This window comes from Odocoileus virginianus, chromosome 1, assembly GCF_023699985.2.
Source record: "Odocoileus virginianus isolate 20LAN1187 ecotype Illinois chromosome 1, Ovbor_1.2, whole genome shotgun sequence".
NCBI classification, from domain to species: domain Eukaryota; kingdom Metazoa; phylum Chordata; class Mammalia; order Artiodactyla; family Cervidae; genus Odocoileus; species Odocoileus virginianus.
Genome location: NC_069674.1, coordinates 40717220 through 40742466, shown reverse-complemented (window position 1 = coordinate 40742466; position 25247 = coordinate 40717220). Strand labels below are relative to the sequence as shown.

The following is a 25247-nucleotide window of genomic DNA, read 5'->3' as shown; positions in this document are numbered from 1 at the left end:
TCACAGGTACCTGCTTGAGAGTTAGTGCCCAATGAATGGGGGCGGGGCCCCAGGAACTGAAGGGGCACGACACAGGAGAGCCCCAGGCCAGCAACCTTCTCACTGAACTGCAGCCTGCAGGATCGCACCCCAGTGTCTCTCTCAAACCCTGGGGTGAATGCACGGGTCTGTGGAGGACCGAGTGAGAAGTTGTGATAAAAAGGATCAGCGTTAACTGGCTGCAAGATGGGGACTGCCGGCTGTGCAGTGCTCAGAGGCGGCCTCGGGGCCCGACCACAGCGGAGGGCCTGGCCCCAGCACTACATTCTCTGCCACTGTCTTTCACATCTTCACTGCCAGCTGGCATCATGGCACCAAGTTCTCGTCCCCCATGAGCCACCCACAGGTTCCCAGGTCAGGTGGCCCACTGCACCCACCTTTCAAAAGGCAAGGAAGCCCCTTCTCTTCTAGGGAGCCGTCACCACTCCCAACTAACTGTCCCCTGCCACTCACCACCCCAACTCTGCTCCTGAAAACAGAGGGGTCACCCCGCCCCCCGCCGCCAAAGCCGCAGACACGCTGAGCCACATGGCTCGGTGTCCCCACCCAGAAGAGTCAGACAGGGACAAGAGGATGCAGGCTGCTGGGCTGGGTGGCCACCCCCACACGACCCTTGCCCCTCCCACCTCAGTCTCCCGGCACCAGGATGGACACCTGGGCCCTGGGGACTTCTGAGAGAACTGACCTGGATCCGGCCCTGGACGCCAGTGCTGTCCATGCGACTGGCCACATTGACCGTGTTTCCCCAAATGTCATACTGCGGCCTGCGAGCCCCGATCACTCCAGCTACCACAGGGCCAACGTTGATGCCTGGAAAACAGCCATGGCATGGTGTCAGTGCAGAGGCTTACGAGGGGAGGAGCTGCCCCTCGTGAAGTCACGGCTTCCTGGGGTCACCGAGCAACACTCCTCCCCAAAGCAGGGACCCTACGGCATTGCCGAGGGGCAGCTCCCGACCTCTACTTGCACACTACACCATTAACCAGCAGTCCCCACCTCAAGAAGAAGTCCCGTTTCCTGGAAGGGTGACCCCATGCTGAGTCCTGCTGCTAAGAAAGCTAATCTTTCAGTCTGTAGGTGTGTCCCCACACCCAGCTCCCTCTTCCAGAAAGGGCAGTAGCTCCTGTTTCCCCAGATGGGATCCCTCTGTTCTTTCCAGTGTGGGGCCCAGAACTAAGTATTTGGGGATGCTCTAAAGAAAGTGAGGCCCCCTTCTCTTTATGTGGTCAGGGTCTAACTGGCCTGGACAGTGACACAGACCCAGGTGCCCCAAATCTCCCCTACAGCCAGGTCGGGGCTGATGCCACATCACACCTTCTGACTCTGTACTCTGCATCAATTTTTCTGAGCTTACCCAAGCATATTAATAACATTTCAGACATTGACCCAGTCAGCCCCCTAAAGCCTGGGCAGTAGGTACTTAGCATCTTCGGGAGAAGGCGGGGGCAGAAATGGCTAAAGTGAGCTGGGAAGCTCAGTCTAGGTGAATATGGGGACCCAGGGATAATCCCCAAAAGGGCCACTTCCAGATGGCTGGAGGAACCTGGGGAACCCCCCTTTACCACCCTGGAGGCCCCAATCCACGTGGACAAGACGGAGCCAGGATCCAGCCTCCTGTTTGACCAGCCGCCCAGGCACGGAGGTCCAATTGGCCTATGGGTCCTCAGTAGGAGAGTAAGAAGCAGAATCTCCCTGATGGACCCTTGGATCTCTTTCCTGTCACATCCGTTCATCTATGAATCTGAGCCCACGGCCCCGGAGGAGAACGGAACCCTGCGGGTGAGGCATAGAGGGTGCCCTGCTCCCACCTCCAGTACATCTGGCAGGCCAGGCACCAGGGCCAAGTTATCCCTTGTGTTTAAGCTCATCAAAACTGCCCCCACTCTGATGGACACTGGCGACTACACCTCAAACCCACTCAAACCCAGCTCTAAGTTCTGTTCTTAAGGTCACTAAACATTTGAATTGTAAAACAAAAATAAATGTCCAGTTTAACTGTATCACAGACTAGCAGGTAAGTGTGGGGAGAAAGGGGGTAGGGAGGGAGGGAGGGAGAAAGAACTCTCTAATTTTACTATATCCTCAACTAATACAAAGTTTTCTGCTAAACCTATCTTACCAGGAAAGAAAAAAGTGAATTTAAGACTAAAAGGAAAGAAACCCTATAGTCTGGTAAGAGCTAGAGAGGAGCTCAGATCCCAGCTGGTTCCCCTCCTCACTCACAGGCGAGGAACGGGAGCCCAGGAGGACCAGGGCCCGGACTGAGCCTACACCACTGGGCTGCTGCACAGCCTCTCAGATCCCCAGGCCTGCTGACAGGAAACGGGGCATCTTCCTCCAGGTAAGTGTGGGCTCAGAGCTGTATCTGAGAGTCTCTAGGACAATCAAGATTCCTCCTGTGTTGTGTGAGCTGGACAATGATTCTTCCAGGCTCTTAAGTCACCGATACCCAGTGGTCCCTGTATCACTTGCACTCCTCTGGGTGGCGCCATCCTCCTTCCTGTGAGACAAGGGAGTCTGGACCAGCGACCCCTGCTCGTGAGGAAAGGCCCAAGCCACAGGCTCGCAGGGCAGCAGAGGAAGGGTGAGCTGGCCCACGTGATGGGACAACTTGCAGCCACGTACCAACACGGAGCACAAAGTCGTTGTAAGACTGGTAGTTGATCTCATCCAGGACATCAAACATCTCGATGGCAAAATCTGCCAACGTGCTGAGGTGGGAGGAGATGCACTTCTTAGCCTGGACATGAGCACACACAGGTTATTACATTTGAGGGGTGCAAGGCCAGAGAGGACAGGGACCTGCAGGGGTGAGGGGACTAGCCTGTACCCCTCATGGCATGAGGGACTTGATCCCCATGTCAATAGCTGGCTGGGGCTGGAGGCTGGCTGGGTGGTTCTCATCAGGGATTGAGTGGCACCCTATAGCTGCCCTCGGGTGTGTTTATCATCCCATTCTACAGGTAGGAGACTGAAACAGAGGTATAATATTATTGCTCAAGGCTTACAGCTCCTGAGCAGAGGCTGAGGCCATTGGAACCTAAGCAGAGCCCTTCTGCAGGAATGGGCTGGTGGGATGGGAGGGGACCCTGTTGTGGGAAACCAAATGTCCCACTGCTCAGACAATGCTGCCACTGGCTGATCATAGACAAACAAAGCAAGGTGACCACAGTGGGTGGTCAGCGTTCACAACAGCAGAGAGCAATTCCAACCCTCCTTCCTCACACACTGAGACTCTCTTCACTGTGTTGTATCTCCTTGGATACAAATCAGGTGGTTTGCAAAGATTTTCTCCAAGTCTATGAATTGTCTTTTCATTATAGTATTTTCCACAAGTAGAATTTTAAAATTTTAATCAAGTCCAACCTAACAGTGTTTTCTTTCACAGATCATGCTTTTTGTACCACGTCTAAAAACTCATGACCAAACCCAAGGCTACCTAGATTTTCCCCTATGTTATCTTCTAGATATCTTATAGTGTTGCATTTTACATACAGGCTTATGATAACATGTTGAATTAGTTTTTGTGAAGAATGTAAGGTCTGTGCCTGGATTCATTTTACAAATATAGATAGCTAGATATCCAATTTTTTCTAGCACCATTTGTTGAAGACTATCTTTACTCCATTTGTCAAAGATCAGTTGATTGTATTTATGCAGATCTATTTCTGGGCTCTCTATTCTATTCCACTGGTTTATTTCACTACTCTTTTGCCAAAACCATACTGTATTAATTATTGCAGCTCTAAAGAGTTTTTTAATATTACTTATTTATTTGGCTGTGCTGGGTCTTAGTTGCAGGATTCGAGATCTTTGATCTTTGTTGAACCATGCAGGATCTTTATTTTAGTTGCAGTATGTGAAATCTTAGTTGCAGCATGTGAGATGTAGTTCCCTGATCAGGGATCAAACCCGAGTCCCCTGCATTGGAAGCAAGGAGTGTTACCACCAGGGAAATTCCATAAATCTTGGTGTCTGATAGTTTCAGTCCTCTAATTTTGTCCTGCTTCTGCTATGTTGTGTTGACTACCCTCAGTCTTTTGTCTTTCCATGCAAACTTAGGATCAGTTGGTCAAATAACAAAATAACCTGCTATACTTTTTATCAGGATTGCAATGTCTACAGATCAAGTGAGAATAACTGACATCTTAATGATAAATGAGTCTTTCTATGCAGAAACACTGAGTAGTTCTTGACTTATTTAGACCTTCAATCTCTTTAATCAGACTTTTATAGATTTCCTCATAGAGATATTATATATATATTTTTAATTTCTACCTAATATTTAATTTTGGGGTACTAATGTAAAATTGTATGTGTTATTTTAAACTCCCCTTGTTCATTGTTGGTATACAAGAAAGCAATTGACTTTTGTACACTAACCTTGTATCCTTCAACTTTGCTATAATTGCTTACTGTTGTTGTTTTGTTGATTCCTTTTTATTTTCTATATAAACAATCATGTTATCTATGAACAAAGATACTTTTACTTCTTCCTTCTCTGTCTATATACTTTTTATTTCCTTTTCTCATCTTATTGCATTAGCAAGGACATCCAGTATGAATGTCAACTATGAGTGGTGAAGGGGGGCATGTTCCTCATCTTAGTGGAAGATATTTATTTCTTACCATTAAGAATGATGTCAAAGCTACAGGGCTTTTGCAGATATTCTTTAAGTTGAGGAAGCTCTGTCTCTTCCTAGTTTGCTGGGAGGTTTTCTTTTTTTTAAATCAGGAATGAATTTTAGATGCTGTCAAATAATTTTTCTGCATTTATTGATATGTTCATATGATTTCTCTTCTTTATCCTATTGATATGGTACATTTTACTAATTCATTTTGTGGTTTTTTTTTTCTTTATCAATTATTTTTTTATGGAAATTTTTTTTCATTTATTTTTATTAGTTAGAGGTACTAATTCACTTTGAAATGTTGAACCATTTATCTAGAATAAACCATTTATCTAGAATAAATCCAACAACCTGCTTGTGGTATATAATTCTTTTCATACATTGTTGGTTCAACTGGTAAATATTTGCTAAGGACTTATGCATCTACATTCATGAGAAATAGTTCTATAATATTCCTTTCTTGTAATTCTTTATCTGGTTTTGATATTATGGTAAAATAAAATGAGTTAGGAAGTATATCCTCTACTTCTACATTATGAAAGAGATTTTAGGAAACTGGTATGATTTTAGGAAACTGATATGAGCCAACTTTCCTCACATGCCTGCTGGAATTCAACAATAAACCCATCTGGGCCTAGTGCTTTCTGCTTTGGAGAGTTATTAACTACTGATAAGTTTTCTAAAATAGATACAAACCTGTTTAGATTATCTGTTTTTCTTATGTGAGTTTTAACAGATTATGTCTTTCAAATAATTGGTCCATTTCACCTAAATTACCAAGTTTTGTGGTCATAGAGTTACATTTTTATACTAGTTGGAAATGGGAACTTTAAAAATATTTGATTTTCTAATTGTCTGTAGTTAAGGAACATAAAATATAAATTTCTATGTTGTTTTACATCCAGCAAGTTTCACAAAATTATTTAAAAATTCTTTCAGTATATACAAACATTTCAGCCTTGTATATTTTAAATATGCAAGCAATTTGAGAATGAAGGTTTGTTCTTACTTTGCAATTCATAAACCATCTATTCACTTTTCTTTCCTTATTGGACTGGCCAGGCCTCCACTGTAGTATCAGAGAGTTGTCCATAATACACTTTAATATCTTTTAAATGTCCATTGGTTCAGTGGAATTGGCCACTCTTTCATTTCTAATATTAGTAATTTGTGTCTCCTCCCTTCTTCTTGGTTAGCATGGCTAGAGATTATCAAATTTATTGACCTTTGCAAAAATCCAACTTTTGGTTTCATGTATTTTCTTCACTTTATCTCTTTGATTTCATTCATATGTGCTCTGATTTTTATTATTTCTTTCCTTCTGTTGCTTTAGGTTTATATTGTCCTTCTTTACTTTTCTAAGATGGAAGCTTTCTGATTTTGAATTGGTCTTCTTTTCTAACGTATAATTCAATGACATAATTTCTCTCTAAGCACTGCTTTTTCTGCATCCCACAAATTTTGATGTTATATTTTCTCTTTGGCGGGGGGTTGGGGACTGTTAGTTCTAAAAGGTCTTGTAGGTCTTCATAGAACCGTTCAACTTCAGCTTCTTCAGCATTACTGGTCGGGGCATAGACTTGGATTACCATGATACTGAATGGTTTGCCTTGGAAACGAACAGAGATCATTCTATCATGTTTGAAATTGCATCCAAGTACTGCATTTCGGACTCTTTTGTTGACTATGATGGCTACTCCATTTCTTCTAAGTGATTCCTGCCTTCCTGCCCACAGTAGTAGATATAATGGTCATCTGAGTTAAATTCACCCATTGCAGTACATTTTAGCTTGCTGATTCCTAGAATGTCGACATTCACTCTTGCCATCTCCTGTTTGACCACTTCCAATTTGCCTTCATGGACCTAATATTCCAGATTCCTATGCAACATTGCTCTTTACAGTATCAGACCTTGCTTCTATCACCAGTCACATCCACAGATGGGTGTTGTTTTTGCTTGACTCCATCCCTTCATTATAACACCCAAAAAAGATGTCCTTTTCATTATAGGGGACTGGAATGCAAAAGTAGGAAGTCAAGAAACACCTGGAGTAACAGGCAAATTTGGCCTTAGAGTACAAAATGAAGCAGGGCAAAAGCTAATAGAGTTTTGCCAAGAGAATGCATTGGTCATAGCAAACACCCTCTTCCAACAACACAAGAGAAGACTCTACACATGGACATCACCAGATGACCAACACCAAAACCAGATTAATTATGTTCTTTGCTGTCAAAGATGGAGAAGCTCTATACAGTCAGCAAAAACAAGACCAGGAGCTGACTGTGGCTCAGATCATGAACTCCTTATTGCCAAATTCAGACTTAAATTGAAGAAAGTAAGGAAAATCACTAGACCATTCAGGTATAGCCTAAATCAAATCCCTTATGATTATACAGTGGAAGTCAGAAATAGATTTAAGGGACTAGATCTGATAGAGTCCCTGATGAACTATGGACGGAGGTTCGTGACACTGTACAGGAGACTGGGATCAAGACCATCCCCAAGAAAAAGAAATGCAAACAAGCAAAATGGCTGTCTGAGGTGGCCTTACAAATAGCTGTGAAAAGAAGAGAAGCCAAAAGCAAGAGAGCAAAGGAAAGATATACCCATTTGAATGCAGAGTTCCAAAGAATATCAAGGAGAGATAAGAAAGACTTCCTCAGTGATCAGTGCAAAGAAATAGAGGAAAATAATAGAATGGGGAAGACTAGAGATCTCTTCTAGAAAATCAGAAATACCAAGGGAATATTTCATGCTAAGATGGGCTCAATAAAGGACAGAAATGGTATGGACCTAACAGAAGCAGAAGATATTAAGAAGAGATGGCAAGAATACACAGAAGAACTGTACAAAAAAGATCTTCATAACCCAGATAACCATGATGGTGTGATCACTCACCTAGATCCAGACATCCTGGAACATGAAGTCAAGTGGGCCTTAGGAAGCATCACTACGAACAAAGCTAGTGGATGTGATGGAATTCCTGTTGAGCTATTTCAAATCCTAAAAGATTATGCTGTGAAAGTGCTACACTCAGTATGCCAGCAAATCTGGAAAACTCAGCAGTGGCCACAGGACTGGAAAAGGTCAGCTTTCATTCCAATCCCAAAGAAAGGCAATGCCAAAGAATGCTCCAACTACCGCACAATTGCACTCATCTCACACGCTAGTAAAGTAATGCTCTAAATTCTCTAAGCCAGGCTTCAGCAACATGTGAACCGTGAACTTCCAGATGTTCAAGCTGGTTTTAGAAAAGGCAGAGGAACCAGAGATCAAATTGCCAACATCCACTGGATCATCAAAAAAGCAAGAGAGTTCCAGAAAAACATCTATTTCTGCTTTATTCACTATGCCAAAGCCTTTGACTGTGTGGATCACAATAAACTGTGGAAAATTCTGAAAGATATGGGAATACCAGACCACCTGATCTGCCTCTTGAGCAACTTGTATGAAGATCAGGAAGCAACAGTTAGAACTGGACATGGAACAACAGACTAGTTCCAAATAGGAATAGGAGTACATCAAGGCTGTATATTTTCACCCTGCTTATTTAACTTATATGCAGAGTACATAATGAGAAACTCTGGGCTGGATGAAGCACAAGCAGGAATCAAGATTGCTGGGAGAAATATCAATAACCTCAGATATGCAGATGACACCACCCTTATGGCAGAAAGTGAAGAAGAACTAAAAAGCCTCTTGATGAAAGTGAAAGAGGACAGTGAAAAAGTTGGCTTAAAGCTCAACATTCAGAAAACTAAGATCATGGCATCTGGTCCCATTACCTCATGGGAAATAGATGGGGAGACAGTGGAAACAGTGTCAGACTTTATTTTCTTGGGCTCCAAAATCACTGCAGATGGTGACTGCAGCCATGAAATTAAAAGATGCTTACTCCTTGGAAGGAAAGTTATGACCAACCTAGACAGCATATTAAAAAGTAGAGACATTATTTTGCCAACAAAGGTCCATCTAGTCAAGGCTATGTTTTTTCCAGTGGTCATGTATGGATGTGAGAGTTGGACTATAAGAAAGCTGAGCGCCAAAGAATTGATGATGCTTTTGAACTGTGGTGTTGGAGAAGACTCTTGAGAGTGCCTTGGACTGCAAGGAGATCCAACCAGTCCATCCTAAAGGAGATCAGTCCTGAGTGTTCATTGGAAGGACTGATGTTGAAGCTGAAACTCCAATACTTTGGCCACCTGATGCAAAGAGCGGACTCATTTGAAAAGACCCTGATGCTGGGAATGATTGAAGGCAGGAGGAGAAGGGACTGACAGAGGCTGAGATGGTTAGATGGCATCACCGACTCAATGGACATGAGTTTGAGTAAACTCTGGGAGTCAGTGATGGACAGGGAGGCCTGATGTGCTACAGTTCATGGGGTTGCAAAGAGTCAGACACGACTGAGCGACTGAACTGAGCTGATTTTCATTTTTATTAAGTTCAAAATGTTTTTCAACTTCCTTTGAGATTTCTTATTTGTCCTTTGTATCATTCACAAGTATACTGTTTCATATCCCAATATTTTGGATTTTTCCAATTATTTCCTGGTAATTGATTCTCCTAGCAAAGGTTTCCTTGGTAGCTCAGTGGTAAAGAATCCGCCTTCCAATGCAGGAGACACAAGAGACGTGGGTTCAACTCACAGGTTGAGAAGATCCCCTGAAGAAGGAAATGGCAACCCACTCTAGTATTCTTGCCTAGGAAATCCCATGGAGAGACGAGCCTGGCAGGCTACAGTCCATGGGGTCGCAAAAGAGTCGGACAAGACTTAGCAACTAAACAACAACAGTAGATTTCTACTTTAATCACAATCTAGTCTGAGAATATAGTTTACATTATTTCAATTCTTTTAAATTTTTTTAAGCTGTGTTTTATGGCCTAGAATGTGATCTATCTTGGTAAATGTCCCACGTGAGCTTTAAACGAAGTAGATTCTGTTGTTTTTCAATAAAGTAGTCTATAGATGTCAATTACATCCAGGTGATTGATGATGCTGTTCAGTTCAGTTCTCTTTACAGATTTCCAGCCAACTGGATCTACCAATTACCATTAGCAGGGTACTGAAGTCTCCAACTATAATAAGGAATTCATCTACTTCTCCTTGCAGTTCTATCAGTTTTTGTCTCCTGTTGTTAAGTACATAAATATCAAAGATTTCTATGTATGCTTGGAGAATTAACTTCTTTATCATTCTGTAGTGTACCTCTTCATCCTTGATAATTTTCCTTGATCTGAAATTTGCTTTGTCTAAAATTAAGATAGTTACTTGAAATTTTAACAGGGCTGCATGGTATCTCTTTCTACATCCTTTTACTTTCAATGTATCTGTGGCTTTATATTTCAAGTGTATTTCTTGCAGAAAACCTAGTTGGGTCTTGATTTTTGGCGACTCTGTCAGTTTCTGCTGTTTAATTGATGTGTTCAGACCTCTCACATTTAAGGCGACTGCTGATTCGATTAGCATCTACCATATGTATAACTGCTTTCTATTCACTGCTTTTTCTTTTTTTTACATCTTCCTCTCTTTTTTCTGTCTTTTTATAGGGGCACTCTGGGGATTTTATTCAGAATCCTGAGCTGAGAAAGAGGAATACTCAGCAGTGCCAGTTCCCAGGATAGGAGTTGGGGGGATGGGGGTTGAGGAGGCAGGGCTGGAGGAAGTTCCTGTGTTCGGCCTTCTGCATTGATTTTCCATAGAAGGCTGTGACTACAGAGAACTGGCCACTGACGAGACAGCCTTCAGGCTGCTCCCTAATCCAACACAGAGGAAAACTGAGGCCCACAGCAGGGAGCCTGCCCATGGTCCCTGGGCAGCTGGGGACAGAGCCAGGACTCAGTCCCCGAACAGGGCACACCTGTCAGTCCACACTCACCTTGGTCCCAGCAGTAGGCGCCAGCCCCACAGCGGCCATGTACGTGCTCCCGATGGTCTTGATCTTCTCTAGGTCCTTGTAAAAGTCTTTGTCCATGAGCTTTGTTTGAAACACAAAACTGTTAAATGTTACATAACATTTTAGACAAGTCACAGCAGTGTACAGCGCTGGAAGCAAGCACAGAGCAGACAGGTGCATTCTGGAAAGCAATGTTGTCTTCTTCATGTGGGCACAAGACACGATCTGGGATCAAACTGAGAAATGCAGGCCTCAGGGGCTCTAACAAAGGCATTTTAAAAAGGCACCAAGGAAGAACTGTGCAGAACACACCCCCATCCTCCAGCAGCTGACCTCACGATCACCCAGGAGGAGGACAGGCCCCAGGGAGGGAAGCAGGCCCAGACTGGAGGCCCGCTGTGGACAGTGCAGAGACACCTGCCCGCCCATCCTGCAGGTGAGGCTGCCCACCTGAGCTTGGCATTCACAAGGAAGAGCACAGGTACCACCACTCACCCTCCCCATCTTAAGGCAAAGTTTCTTCCTCAAATGTCACGATCGGCTGGGATTCCCAAGGAGACAAAATACTTGTGATCCCCCTGGCCCCATGCCATCCACAGAGCACACACTACATCAGTGGACACAATTCAGGACTCTGTTGGAGGGGGCACACAAGGACACCCAGGCCCCAGGGTGTCAGGACTGCAGGGCAGCCCTTACCTCGTCAAAGTCGGCGATGATCTCGTTCAGAAGGCGCAGACACTCCACGCCCATGTTGTTGCCATCCAACTCGATGTAGAAGTCATTGAAGTTGGGGATGGATGCAAACATGACTCCCACCTGCGAGTATGACTGGTAGTACAAGTCCTGGGGCAAGGGGAGTCAAAGGTCAGGTCAGGCAGCGAATGGGCAGCCAGAGCAGCATTCAGGGCTGGTACTGGGGGCTTGTGCCTTCAGGACCTAAAAACCTAGCCTGAGCCTCTTTATTTTTGAGTCAGCTTTTGTAAGCCCTGCTCTGTGCTGTCCAGGTGGTCCCAGAGTTTTACTGCAACAGGTTGTGGCCATTTGGATGTTCAGACCAACCCAGACGAGCTGAGCACAGAGAAGGGAGTGAATAGCCAGGCAGGTGGGGTGTGGGTTTTTTTGTTTTTTCTTTTTATGTATCTGACTTTTTTTTTTAATTAGTTGGAGGCTAATTACATTACAATATTGTAGTGGTTTTGTCATACATTGACATGAATCAGCCATGGATATACATGTATTCCCCATCCCGGTCCCCCCTCCCACCTCCCTCTCCACCCGATCCCTCTGGGTCTTCCCAGTGCACCAGGTCCGAGCACTTGTCTCATGCATCCAACCTGGGCTGGTGATCTGTTTCACCCTAGATAATATACATGTTTCGATGCTGTTCTCTTGAAACATCCCACCCTCGCCTTCTCCCACAGAGTCCAAAAGTCTGTTCTATACATCTGTGTCTCTTTTACTGTTTTGCATATAGGGTTATCGTTACCATCTTTCTAAATTCCATATATATGTGTTAGTATACTGTAATGGGGTGTGGTTTTGAAGGCACCCGCTGCCCAAACTCAGCCAGGAGGGGGCCACCCAGGCCTCAAGGCAGAGTTTGCAACCTCATGTTGCAAACTTACTGCAGCATCCTGCCTTCCTTGTGGGGACAGTGGATGCTATGCTCTCTCCCAGGATCAAAGGGGAGGACATGCTAATTCTGAGCACCTGTCAACCCCACATCCCAGGAGTCTTGGATCTGGCCCTGCCCTTGAGGGTGGGTAGAGGGGCCACTGCAACTCAGTGCACACAAGCCCCAGGCTCACCATGTTGCGAGGGTTGGACATCAGGAAGTGCTGTGCAACGTGGGCTGGCAGGAGGTTGAAGAGAATCCTCTTGTTGTCCAGCTTCACTCTCTCCATGTCATCCCGCTCCTCCTCTGCCTGCGAAGGGGGTCCTCTATTAAGTCACCCAGCCACCCGTTCATGCCTCCTTCCCTCACTTGACAGCCCACCATATGACACTCCCTTACTTGACACCCTGCCATGTGACAAGTTCTCACTTGGGTCAGACTCTGAACCCTCTTCCAACAGGGTCCTGACTTTGAGGTGTTCATGTGTCTAGTTTTAGCAAGAACCCTGCTAAGACAGTTTAACCAGATACCCCATCCTTGACATCTGATCACCCCAGATATCTGATCAGATTCCTCATCCCAACCCTCCCCAGGTGATGTTAGATCACCCTGACCTACCCCCAGCATGAATCCTGTTAGGTCAGTTCAGCCAGAACATCCCTCACCCCAGATGTCTCCTCTTAATAATCTTCCATCCACCACCCCCCACACTGCTCCTTGACTATAAACCCCCACTTGCCCACGCTATATTTAGGGTGGAGCTTCATCTCTCTCCCCCACTGCAGTGGTGCCTACACCTAACACAATGCTCCTGAATAACGTCTGCCTTACCATCTTTAACAAGAGTTCTGAATCTATGCCTTTAACACATTCTTCCCTGTAATCATCCAAATTGAACACCAAGGGCACTGATGGTCTATACCAGGTTCATCTCCAAGCAAAGGAACTAAATCAACATTGGGGGCCCAGAGGATCCATGAAATTCTGGACCAGTCATCACCCAGATCAACTGGAGCTTTCAAAGGCCAATAAAGGGCTCAGCCCCCATTTCCAGGCTGAGAAGCCCTACCTTCTGCCATCTGCAAACTGGAGGCCCAGGAGATCTGATGCTGTAACTCCTGGAGATCTGAGACCCAGGAGGGCTGAGAATGGAGATGTCCCAGATAGTGCAGTCAGGAAAGAGGGGCCCCATTTCTCTCTTCCTCCACCTTTCTGTTCTATTCAGGCCTCCTTCAATGGATGGATGAAGCTCACCCACATTAGGAAGGAGAATATGTTCTACTGAGTCCATATTCAAATGCTAATCTCATCTAGAAATACCCTCCCAGACCAACCCAGAATAATGTATGGGCAAATAACTGGACACCTCATGATCCAGCCAAGCTGACACATAAACTAACCATCATGATGTCCTCTTCCAAAACCCTCCTGTGCTGTCTCGCTTGCCTTCTGGGGTGTACAGGCCCCTCTTTGGGGCACCCAGGCTCTGAGAACCACCTCCTCCTAGAGAAGTACCAAGAGAGAAAGGACCTTTCCAGAGCACAAAGTGAGAAGAACCTAATCTCTAACTCCGGGACTGGTCTCACTGGAGGAAAAGGCCCTTTGTGAAACGTCTGCATGGACAATCATCAGCTAGGCAGGGGATCAATGCTGGTGTTTGTTCCCACAGAGAGCAGCTACACTGCAGAGGGGAAGAGTGTGGAGATTCAGAGTGGGCCAGGCTCATCAGACCACATGGGGCACAGAGGAACCCCTACCCCACTGTCAAGAGGGTGAAACACGAGAGGAGATGGGGTCAGAGGAACATCGATAAAGATGATAGCAATATCGTAAAAAAGCAATGCCAGACAAAAGACAGTGGAACAGTATCTTTAACATATGGAAAATTTAAAAAATCAAAAACTCATAATCCTAAACCCAGCAAAAGTATCTTTCAATCATGAAGGCAAAATGAAGAGTTTTTCAAACATACAAAAACTGAAAGAATTCATCACCAACAGACTTGCGAGAAGCATCTGCCCTTCAGGCAGAAGGAAGATAACACCGGATAGAAACCCGGAAGTGCACAAAGAATGAAAAGTACCAGAAATCATAACGAAGTGGGCAAACAAAAAATATTCTTTTTCATTATAATCTATCTTTAAAGTATGCTTTAATGTTTATGATGGAAACAATAATATATTTGGGGGTTTATAATATATGTACAAATAAAGTATATGATGATGTCAATGCAAAATCCCTAGGATGAAAAAATTGATGTATATATTGTTATTAATATTAAGGTTCTTATTTGTAAGGTAGTATAATACCACTTGAAGACAATGCTAAGTATCCATTAAAATAACACAACAAAGAGTTAGAGCTAATAAAAATACAGATCAAGTAGAATAATAAAAATATTTAATTAACCCAAATAGGTAGAAAAGAGGAAAAAGAAAACAAATAGATGGGCAGGTGGGACAAATAGGAAACAGCAACATGGAAGATTAAAATACAACCACATCAATAATCACACTAATTGTAAATTATCTGAAGACCTCAATTAGAAGGCAGAGATTTATAGGAATTAGATTAAAAGGCAAGATTCAATTGTATGTTGCTTACAAGAAATCCACCTTAAATAAAAAGATACAATAAGGGGGCACTCTCCGTCCCCCTTCTGATGTCTATGTCAGAAGCTTTCTCTTCTCACTTTAATAAAATTCTGCTATACAAAAGTTCTTGAGTGATCAAGCCTGGTTCCTGGTCCCGAAGCTAAATCTTCTTCGGAGATCACAAATCTGACATCATTCACTGTAAGCTATCTCGGGGGCTTGTCTGGGATCTTCAGGTCAAGTAAAAACAGTCAGAGGTCTAGCCTCTCTGCTTTCTCAGTATGCACCTTTTCTGCTTTACTTTACTAAATCTACAGTGTGCTTGTGTGAATGAATGACACGCCCGGCTCAATGATGAGCCCCTCCTCTGCAGTTTCATGGTGCCTTGTAATGACTACAGGCAGCCCCAAAAAGGGGAGCCTTGTCCGGGATTTATACTGACCTGCCAATGGCAAGAGTCACCCAAGGTTCCTGCTAGGGGAGCGGCCAAAGCTCCCTACACGGGCAAAGCATGTAGACCAAACTTTCCTTTCTCAGTCACCTTTTCCTGGCCTCTTTGATCATTTCACAATTTCGTGGGGAATCAGAACTACTAACATACTCTGTTGGATCTAGACTATGTGGACTTGTGATTCATGCTGTTACTATGTACTTTTACTCAGACCCCAAACTTGGTAGTCATGGAAGCACCTAGCCTTGCTAGGAGCCAAAAGTTACAAGAGCATGTTTGGGAGCGAGGCGCAGCTCTAGCTCCAGCAATGCCTCTCAGGCTAGAGGTCACTCTCTTCGCTGCCTGCCTCAGGGGCAAGCGATCTGGCAAATAGTCTTTGTCTCCTATCTATGTGGACAGAAGCACTGCTGGTGACCATGAGGTTTTTAAGGACACAGATCGGGAGCTGCAGGATCTGGTCAGATTGGAAGTGAAATGGGCTTCTTCCTTTGGTAGCACTAGCTCTTCTTAGTGGACCAGAGGAGGCTTCCTGGTGGCTTTTGTTTCAACTCCTTAGATATTCCTTTTGTGGAATCTGTGGAAATGAACTGGAAGGATTGGCCCTAACAGCTCAGGAACAAAAATCACTTTTTCCTCACTAGCCAATCCTCCACCACCTCTTTTGCTATCACGTATACTGGCGTGGTGACACTCAGAAAGGACATCGTGGTTGTTGTTCATCCGTTTATGACTCACTGCTTCTACTGTGGTCAGGACTGTACTCAGGAATGTGCATGGGCACATGAAAGACAGATGCTTCCCCTAGGAGTCCTAGCTTGGGAAATGTTCTGGGAAAACTACTCTGCTCCACCTCAGGTAGCATCAGAGAAAAGGGCAAATCAAACAAAGGTCTTGGTGGTATGAAACTAAATCATCTTGGGATGCTATCTGGAATGCACCCCTGGTGCATCTCTACCCTGTGTCGGTGGTAGAACCAGGAGCAAAGAGTAAAACGCCTGCGTCGGTAAGGGACAGACTAAGTCCGACCAGGGAAGGAAAGCTTTGGTGGATAGTCTGTCTACACCCCCATCTAGAGCAGGGAAGGACACTTCCAGTGGAAAAAAGCCACAGCTGTGGATGCCGCTTTTTTCTCTCTTACAGATGGGAGCTAGCAGTTCCAGAACCACTCCTTTAAAATGTATTTTTAAAAAGCTAGGACAAGTTTGATCTTCAGAGTTTAAAAAGACATGCTTAATCTTCTTCTGTGATACTGAATGGCCACAGTATCCTTTAGAAGACAGGGAATGCTGGCCTGTTGAAAGGTCTCTTAATTATGATACTATTTTACAACTAGACTGGTTCCTTAGAAAACAAGAGAAATGGGTAGAAGTGCCACATGTGTTGCTCTTTATCTCTCTGCAAGACATGCCAGACATATGTCCTAAGGGTGCAGATTTGGGTGTGAAACCTTCAGCTCCCTCCTGTCCTCTTACTTTGCCCCTGTATCTGGGGCTCCCAACTGAATAGGCTGAGGGTCAAGGGCACCGTCTCAGGAGGGGTTTCCTCAGCCTCAGTAGAAATTCATACCATACCAATTGTGGTCCAGACTATCTAGAGGATCCAGAAAAGTTCACAGAAGCCTTTATAGGGCTAACTTTGTGACCTTACTTGGAGAGATGTAATGTATGTCTTGGGACAGACAGGCTAACTCCTGACTCAAGAACTCGAGTTTTGGGGGAAGCTACTACTTTTGGAGATGAATGGCTTGAACGTGAGACAAGGGAAAATAAGGAACATGAAATAGCCCTCCTTCCTACTGGGAGCCAAGCAGTTCCCATAACAGAGCTCCTTTGCCAGATGTATTCTTGAAGGACTCAAGCGAGTGCAAGCTAAGACTTTAGACTATGCTAAGTTGACTGACATAGAATAGGGAGAGAAGGAAACTCCTGATAAACTCCTATTGAATTCCTAGACAGATTACGGGAGGCTCTCTGCAGGTCTACTGACGTTGACCCTGAAAGTACAGAGGGAGAAACGGTCTTAGAAGATAAATTTCTCACTCAGTCAGCTCCAGATACCTGCTGTAAGTTACAAAAACAGGCGTTCGGACCAAATCAGTCTTTAGAAAAACTTGTAGCTGGCTCAGACAGTATATTATGGTAGAGAATATAAGGAGGAAAATAGCAGGCAAAAAAGAACCAGGCTATAGACTGAAGCTGTGGCTGTTAGACTGAACAGTGGCTGTTAGACTTGCTCTGAAACAGCCTGAGGAAAAGTGCCCAGAGGGACCCAGGTGAAAAGGGAGAGGCATCTCAAGTGGGATTGCCATCAGGCATCTAAGCCACCCCCAGCTCCATGTCCAGTGTGCAAAGGACCATACTGGAGAAGAGACTGCCCTCTGAGGTATAGGCCCCAGACGTCAGGCTCTCAGGACAATCAGGACCAAAGGTGCCTAGGGGTCCCCACACAAGCTCCCATCCTAATAATACCTAAGGAACCCAGGGTTTTAGTAATTGTGGAGGGTCAACCAGTAAATTTTCTTTTGGACACTGGGGCAACTTTCTCTGTGCTCGCTGAAGCTCCTGGCCCACTTTCCTCCTGATCCACTACCATAATGGGACTGTCTAGACGAGTCAACTGTTATTATTTCAGTCATCCTTTAAGCTGCAACTGGGACTCTGTATTATTTTCTTGAGTTTCTCCCTCACTCCTTCTGGGGAGGGATATATTGAATAAGGTCCAGGCCTCCGTTTTCATAAATATGGAGCCTGCTCTTTCTCTCCCATTAATTGAACAAAATGCAAATCCTAGAGTGTGGGCTGATGGAAAAACTATGGGTCAAGAACAAAATGCTGTTCCTATCGTTGTCAAGCTCAATGACCCTCATCTATTTTCACATCAAAAGCAGTATTCACTAAAGCCTGAGGTTAATGAATGGGCAAAATCTTACTGTACTGACTTCTCATGATGTAAGTGGGATCTTAAACTCTAAAGTTCAGAGTGACAATGGCTCTGTCTTTAAAGCTGCTGTAATTCAAGGGGTGTCAAAGCTCTAGGAATAGAATATCACTTACACTGTTTCTGGAGACCCCAACCTTCAGAAAAAGTTGAAAAGGCTAATGACATTATTAAAAGACACCCATGTAAGCTAGCTCAAGAAACACAAGACAGTTGGTTTAAAGTTCTACCTGTAGCTTTAATGAGGGCTCAAACTGCCCCTAAGAAGGGACTATCTCTATGACAGAATGCTTTTGCACACAGATATTGCCATAGATCCTAAAGCCTTAGAACTATTTGACTCAGCTTTCAACTTTTCAACCTTATCATCAATTGAAGGCTTCCCATGGTGGGTTACTCCACTTCAAGGAAAGGACTTTCTTCAACTCCGCAAAACATTCACCAACAACCATATGCAATGCCTCTTCTTGATCTGATGACATCTAACAATCCTAAGATGGACTGGTATAACATATTGTACCTTAACTATGGACACAATGTGACTTTTAATTTTGATTAGGTTTTAACTTGGCTTAATGACTATTTTGCCTTACATCTGTAACTGTAAACTGGGGTTTGTTTCTAACCATCTAAAAGGTTTTAAGTTACAATAGGTTGTCCAGGTTCCTATGAGTGCCACAGCCTCCTCCAACTATTACTTGGGGCCCCTGGATGACAGACTACATATGAGGGTTAGGAGAATATGTTGGCTCAACAATTTAGGGACCACGCCCCTCAACAGCAGGAAGTAGTTATGGAATGAACATGATGCTCCTTTTCCTAGGCAACATAATTCTCCTAAAAGAAAAGGGGGGAATGAGAGGGTAACAGGCAGGAAAGCCAAGGGTCTCCAAACGGAGGAAATAGGCTGCAAGTGTCAGACATTTTTTATCTCTCCCTTAAGCAGCAGGAAGAAACAAACTTCAAGTGTCAGACCTTTTCCTCTTAAAATTCTGTGTTGCCATGATGACACCTGGTTCCACCTGAACTTAACTTTTCTTGAACCTTGAGCTAATCAATGTGTTTTTCTTATGGAAGTGTTTTTCTTAATCCATGTTAATAGATTTGTGTATTTGCTTTCTATTTGCAAAATCTGTGTATTTGCTTTGGAATTTGTCTTTCTTTAAAATGGTTCCACCTAAGACTAAATTTTGGCTGATAATAGCTCAACAAACAAGTATTCATATCAATTGTTTTATGGCTGGGGGATGATACACCTCGTGCCATCCTATCTCAAAAATGCATGTTGTGGGAGAGGGGCCTGGTGAAACTCCCTCAGCCTTGAGGTGTCTCTCTAATCTGATTAATAGCTTTCTAACAGATGGAAAACATCCAGCTAAAGACTAGCAGGGGGGGCATTCTCTGACCCCCTTCTGATGTCTATGTCAAAAGCTTTCTCTGTCCCTCTTTATACTTTAATAAAACTCTGCTATATAAAAAAAAAAAAACACAATAAGGTTACAAGTAAAATGAGGGGAAACGCATAACAAGAGAGCTGGATTACCTGCATTAATATCAGACAAAACAAACTGCTGAGCAAAGTGCATTACTTAGGAAAAGGTCTTTTTTTTTAAAGGTTCAATATTTATTTAGTTTTTGTTTTAGCCTGAAGATATTTTGAACTGTAGTGTTGGAGAAGACTCCTGAGAGTCCCTTGGACTGCAAGGAGATCAAACCAGTCAATCCTAAAGGAAATCAGTCCTGAATATTCATTGGAAGGACTGATGCTGAAGCTAAAGCACCAATACTTTGGCCACCTGTTGCAAAGAACTGACTATAAAGAAAAACCCCTGAAGCTGGGAAAGATTGAAGGCAGGAGAAGAAGGGGACAACAGAGGATGAGATGGTTGGATAGCATCACCAACTCAATGGACGTGAATTTGAGCAAGCTCCGAGAGCTGGTGATGGACAGGGAAGACTGGCATGCTGCAGTCCACAAGGTCACAAAGAGTCAGACATGACTGAGCGACTGAACTGAACTGAAGATATATGAAAGGGTCTTTTTTGATAAGAGGGACAGAGGTTTCAATTTATCAAGAGGACATAATCTAAAACATTTATGCATGTAATAACAGATCATCAAACTACATAAAACAAAAACTGATAGAACTTTAATAAGTTAGAAAGAATGGTATTGAAATCTCTATCTATAGGTATAGCTGGAGATTTCCAAGACCACTGTCTCTAAACTTGACAGAATGACTAGAGAGAAAATCAGTAAGGGTATAGAAGACCTGAAGGACACTGTCAGTAACCCGATTTAACTGACATTTATAAAACACCATCCGACAGCCACAGAACCTCTCCCTGGCTAATTCCTCCGAAATCTCCAGGTATTCTCTCTAGAGGCTGATGTCACTGACTTGAGGGCTGAGTCAGGCTACGGGCTGTTTTATCAATGCAATGGCACTTCTATCACTGTTCTGGAATCATCTATGACTGACACATTTATTCCTTTATCAGCCTCTGGGCATTCAGGGCAGGGTTATGCTCCACTATATGAGTGTCCCCATACAAGGCCTGGTGTAGACCAGGTGCTCAATAAGCAGCTACTGGATGGAGCCAGGCAGGACACCAGGCGCAGAGAGAGGGCCGCCCCAGGCTATCTGTGCACTTTCCAACATGGTGACAGGTCTGACTTCCCTCGAGTGGGGAACATTCCAGGACTCAGAGCCCAAGGTTCAGCACCAGTGTTTGATTCTGTGGGCATTTCCTTGGCACTGTGTTTCAGAACACAGCCGTGATAAACCCAGAAGCACTGTCTTCACTGAGGGATGTTTTCAACCCAAGTCCCAGAGGTGACACCAGGGGCCGAGAAAACAGGATGAACAACACACATGGCATTTCAGATGTGAAATCAGGGTCATGAACTGTGTCGCATGAACTTCCTATAATCCCAAGCACCAGGTTACTGTCCCACATGTGGAGAAAGGAGGCCTGGGAAGGGAAGTGACGGAGGAAGTGCAGCTGGCCTCAGCTCGGCCCAACGACCAAAAGCCTCATGTCTGAGCCAGCCCCAGCTCTGAGTGCTGAGAACAGCAGCTGCACAAATGGAAATTACCCTCAGAATAGGTATTCATTGTAGAGAAATTGTTTTACTATAATTGTCATCATGATTATCCACTGAGTTCAAAGAAAAAAAAAATCACTGGAGCGAAAGCATTCTGATAGTTACAGATTAAGAGGTTGAGAGGTCATCAGAAAGGAAAAGTCCATCTGTTTATTTAGGTTTATAGAACCAACTGGGTCCCAGTAAATAATTAACCAATGAGTCTTTGGTCTGACAGTTTTGCAATAGTTTGAGGCACTCTGATACCTGCATGACAGCCTTAAATATCCACAGGGCAAACGGGCAAAGTCTAAAAATTTTCTTGTTTTGTTGTGTTTACAGGAAATGAGGTGTTTCATGTTACACATCCTTAGAAAAATGTGTCAGTGTGTTCTGTACAGGCAAGCCTTCCCTCCATGACACAGAGGTTCTTTCTTGCACCAAACTGCCTGGAAAATTCATTTCTCGGTGAGGCTGGGTGTACAAGGGGTATCACTGAAGGAGAATCCCAGGACAGGGTCAACCACCGAACTTAATAACATTTAAAGGGACACCAGAGATTTCCTTGGAGGTTCAGTGGTAGACCTTCCTTTCTAACACAGGGTGTGCACATTGAATCCCTGGTCCAGGAACTAAGATCCCACGTGCTATGAAGTCAAAATACTAAAACATAAAACAGAAACAATACTGTAACAAATTCAGTGAAGACTTTAAAAATGGTCCATATAAAAAAAAAAATCTTAAAAAATAAAGGGACACCGATGCCTAGAATGGCCCTTGCCCACCCATCTGAGAGAAACTGCTTGCCCTGGAGGAGGGAGTCCCCATTTGGGAGAGCCAACAGCAAGGGCCTCAAACCCACTGAGAGTGAGATCCAGAGCAAGCATCTAGTCAATGAGTGGGCACCATCTCACACACCCCCAGGCCGATCAGGCTCTTCCTGGCTCATCCTAAGTCCGTTCTTCTCTAGCTCTGAGTCTCTATTCCTAACTGAAAGACTTTAAACCAGAGGGGCCAGCTGATGGCAGGGTAGACACATCTCAGAGACCAGCCAGTCTGGTCAGCCTGGAGAGCCAGTCAGAGCGGGACAAGACCAAGTTCAGCTGCACAGTCTACCACAGAGAGGCCGTCATCCATTACCTGGCAAGGCTTTGGCAAGCTGCAGTGGCCAGATGGCCTTTCCAGGAATGGTGTGCACCACTCTCTTCCCCTGACATCCACGCTGACCCAGGGCCAGCCCAGAGGACCTACCCCCCGGCCCCCCTCACAGTTTCTGGTTAGGCTCTGCTGCTGGAAGCACCAGGCAGGAGCTGGGAGGGAGGGAGCAGTGTGATGAGGTCCCTCCCAGCATGGTCACTGTAGGCTGGCCGTGTCCCTTGGACAAAGGTGGTGAGTCCTGTCTGGTGGCCTGCCTTGTCCTGGTTCTGGGGACCACTCCTGCACCCCCAAGGTCTGGGATGGGGACCCTCCACTCTGCGGCCCTGGTCACTGCACCCCTCTAGGGTTGCCCTCCCCTGACCCACCTTTCAGATGGTCCAGTGCCATCAGCTCTCTTGACCTTGTCAGTCAGAAATGTGCCCTCTGCCCTCTGCCCAGACTGAGTGACATGTGCCTGAGACCACGCCCACCTCCATCTTAGCCCCTTTTCCAATGGCCAACCCTGCCCAGGCTCCACCCAGCCACTTCAAAAGTGCCCTTCTGGTGGCCCCCATGACGGTGGTGTCTCCCCTCAGGATGCCTCCCCAGGCCCCCTGCTCCATTGCACTCTACCACCAGGCCGCCTTCCAGAGTTGGGATGGGACCCTGCCACCTCGGCTGCCCCCAGAGGAGGCAGAGTTCTGGATGGCCTCCCCACCACCCCGCCCCCATGAGGTCTCTGTGAAGGTCCCCCTCCTGTCACACTCCTTGTCTCCTTTCCTCAACACCGGCCCCTCCCACCCTCCCACGACAAACTCTCAAGCATCCAAGAGGCCCAGAGAAGCCCAGGCACTTCCAGAAGCCTGGCTGGGTATCACGTGGGCATGCCTGGGGAGCAGCGGCCTGGCTTTGGCACTCATGAAGGCAGTAGCTGGAGCCCCTCGAGGAGGAGGACAAGCCAGAATCGGGTGCACCACTTGCATGCCCTCACCACCACCACCCCTGCCACGCTGCCTAGGAACTGGGGCCAATTCTGTACAGACAGCCCACCTGGGAATCTCTGCCCGTGGAGAGGGAATGCGGGGTTCAGATCTCAGCAGCTCCCTGCCCACCTGGAATCCAGAAGCCAGGTATGGAGTGAAGACAGGGCTGGGCCACAGCCCCTTAGAATCAGAATCAGGAGGTCTCTCCCTCCAAGGCCTGATTCAGGGCCCCACTGGCTGCACACAGGGAGTTAGTCTGTCTAGAACAGGCACTGACTTAAAAGTACACACAGGCTGCAGAGTGGAAGAAGCAGGCTAATCCAAGGGGATAGAAAGCCGACAGTGGCTCAGGGCTGGGAGTGGTTAGAAATGGGGAGTGACTGCTGATAGTTACAGAACTGTACTAAAATTGACTGTGGTGACGGCTGCACAATTGTGTGAATATATTGAATATTACCGAATTGTACACTTTGTATAGTGGGTGAATCTTGTGGGAAGTGAATTACATCTCAGTAAAGCTGCTACACAAAAAGGAATAGATAAGCCAAGTTTTTCACTTAGTTATCTATGTGTGCACAGATATACATACATACAGAATATACATGCACACACACACATTTTCTTTCTTTTGTTTGCCCCAAGTAATGGATTAATTCCTCATGATCTTGAATATACAATCTGCCCTGATGTGCAGACAGAAACCTGCTTAACTAGCATCTTATCTTTTCCAGGTTAACTAAAGGGTAAACAATAGTTTTCATCAGAGAGATCACCACCTTCTGCCCCCATCACAGGCAGCCTACCCCTCCATCCCCAACCCCTCCTTCCCATAGTGAGAACACTCAGCAGCGGCTGTCCTAAGGAAGTCCCCTGAAACTTACAGCCTGTCAGATGTCGGGAGCAGGGTGTCTGCACCTACTTTGTGCCAGGGCCCCAGCCAAGCCCATTGGGAAGGAAACTGTAATTATTCCTCAGTGCAATGGCTAATTGTATGTGTCAATCTGATGGGCCACAGAGCACCCAGATGGCTGGTGAGCATCATTTCTGGGTGTGTCTGTGTAAGGACACATAGGAGAGATTAGCTGGACTGAGAGGCTGGACTGTGGGAAGATGTCCTCCACTCCAGCCAAGGGGGTGGGCATCATCCAATCCTTCTGAATAGAAGGAAAAGGCAGAGAAGGGGCAACTCCACTCTTGGCCTGAGCTGGGCATCTATCTTCACCACCCTCAAGATACCAGCACTCCGATTCTCTCACAGCAAGTGCTGATGGACAGGGAGGCCTGGCGTGCTGCAGCTCATGGGGTTGCAAAGAGTTGGACACGACTGAGTGACTGAGCTAAACTGAACCGAAGTGGCACTTGGTGTCCAGGACTTCTCAGCCTCCATAACTCACAGGCTAGTCCCTGGAATAAAACTCCTTTCTGCAGAACCCGACCAACACACCCCCACACAGGATTAGAGTCATCACCCAGTTGGACTAAGGACCAGGGAAGAGAGTCACATAGACACCAAGGCGGGTTGTGGGGGTTTGGGATGAAGACCACCTAACTCCAGGCCCATCGAACACGGCTGACCAGGGCCTCAGTCACTGACCACCCACCTCCTGCCTATTCTACCAGAGGACGTGGACAGGAGTCACAACATCTCCTGAAGAAAGGATGTGGGCAGGCAGCAGAGGAGGAGCCTGGGCCCCCAGAAGGCAAGTCTGAGCCTGTCCCGCTGCACGGAACGTGGGGCGACAGCAGGGTGCACCCAGCCACCTGTGCGCCCACAGCCACAGCCTCCTGTCTGGGGCCCTCTGGGCTGCACCTGTCTGGGGTCCAGTGATGCACGCCACTGTGCTGCAGCTCTGGGCTGGATCCCTGGCTAC

At 45.6% G+C, this 25247-nt stretch overlaps 1 protein-coding gene across 2 annotated transcripts in view; it reads right to left on the bottom strand.

Annotated features, from left to right (window-relative positions):
• The window catches only part of ADCY1 (adenylate cyclase 1), a 104456-nt gene that overhangs the window by 9500 nt on the left and 69709 nt on the right, over window positions 1-25247 (bottom strand). Inside the window, exons 15-19 of one of the 2 annotated variants that reach the window (XM_020915421.2) lie at window positions 12380-12496; window positions 11268-11414; window positions 10551-10649; window positions 2665-2779; window positions 725-849 (exon numbers count right to left, since the gene is read on the bottom strand). In XM_020915421.2, the coding sequence (XP_020771080.2) occupies window positions 725-849; window positions 2665-2779; window positions 10551-10649; window positions 11268-11414; window positions 12380-12496 (603 nt within the window). Of the gene's footprint in view, window positions 1-724; window positions 850-2664; window positions 2780-10550; window positions 10669-11267; window positions 11415-12379; window positions 12497-25247 lie in introns of those variants that run through there. The other variant, XM_020915423.2, reaches the window with a different exon arrangement.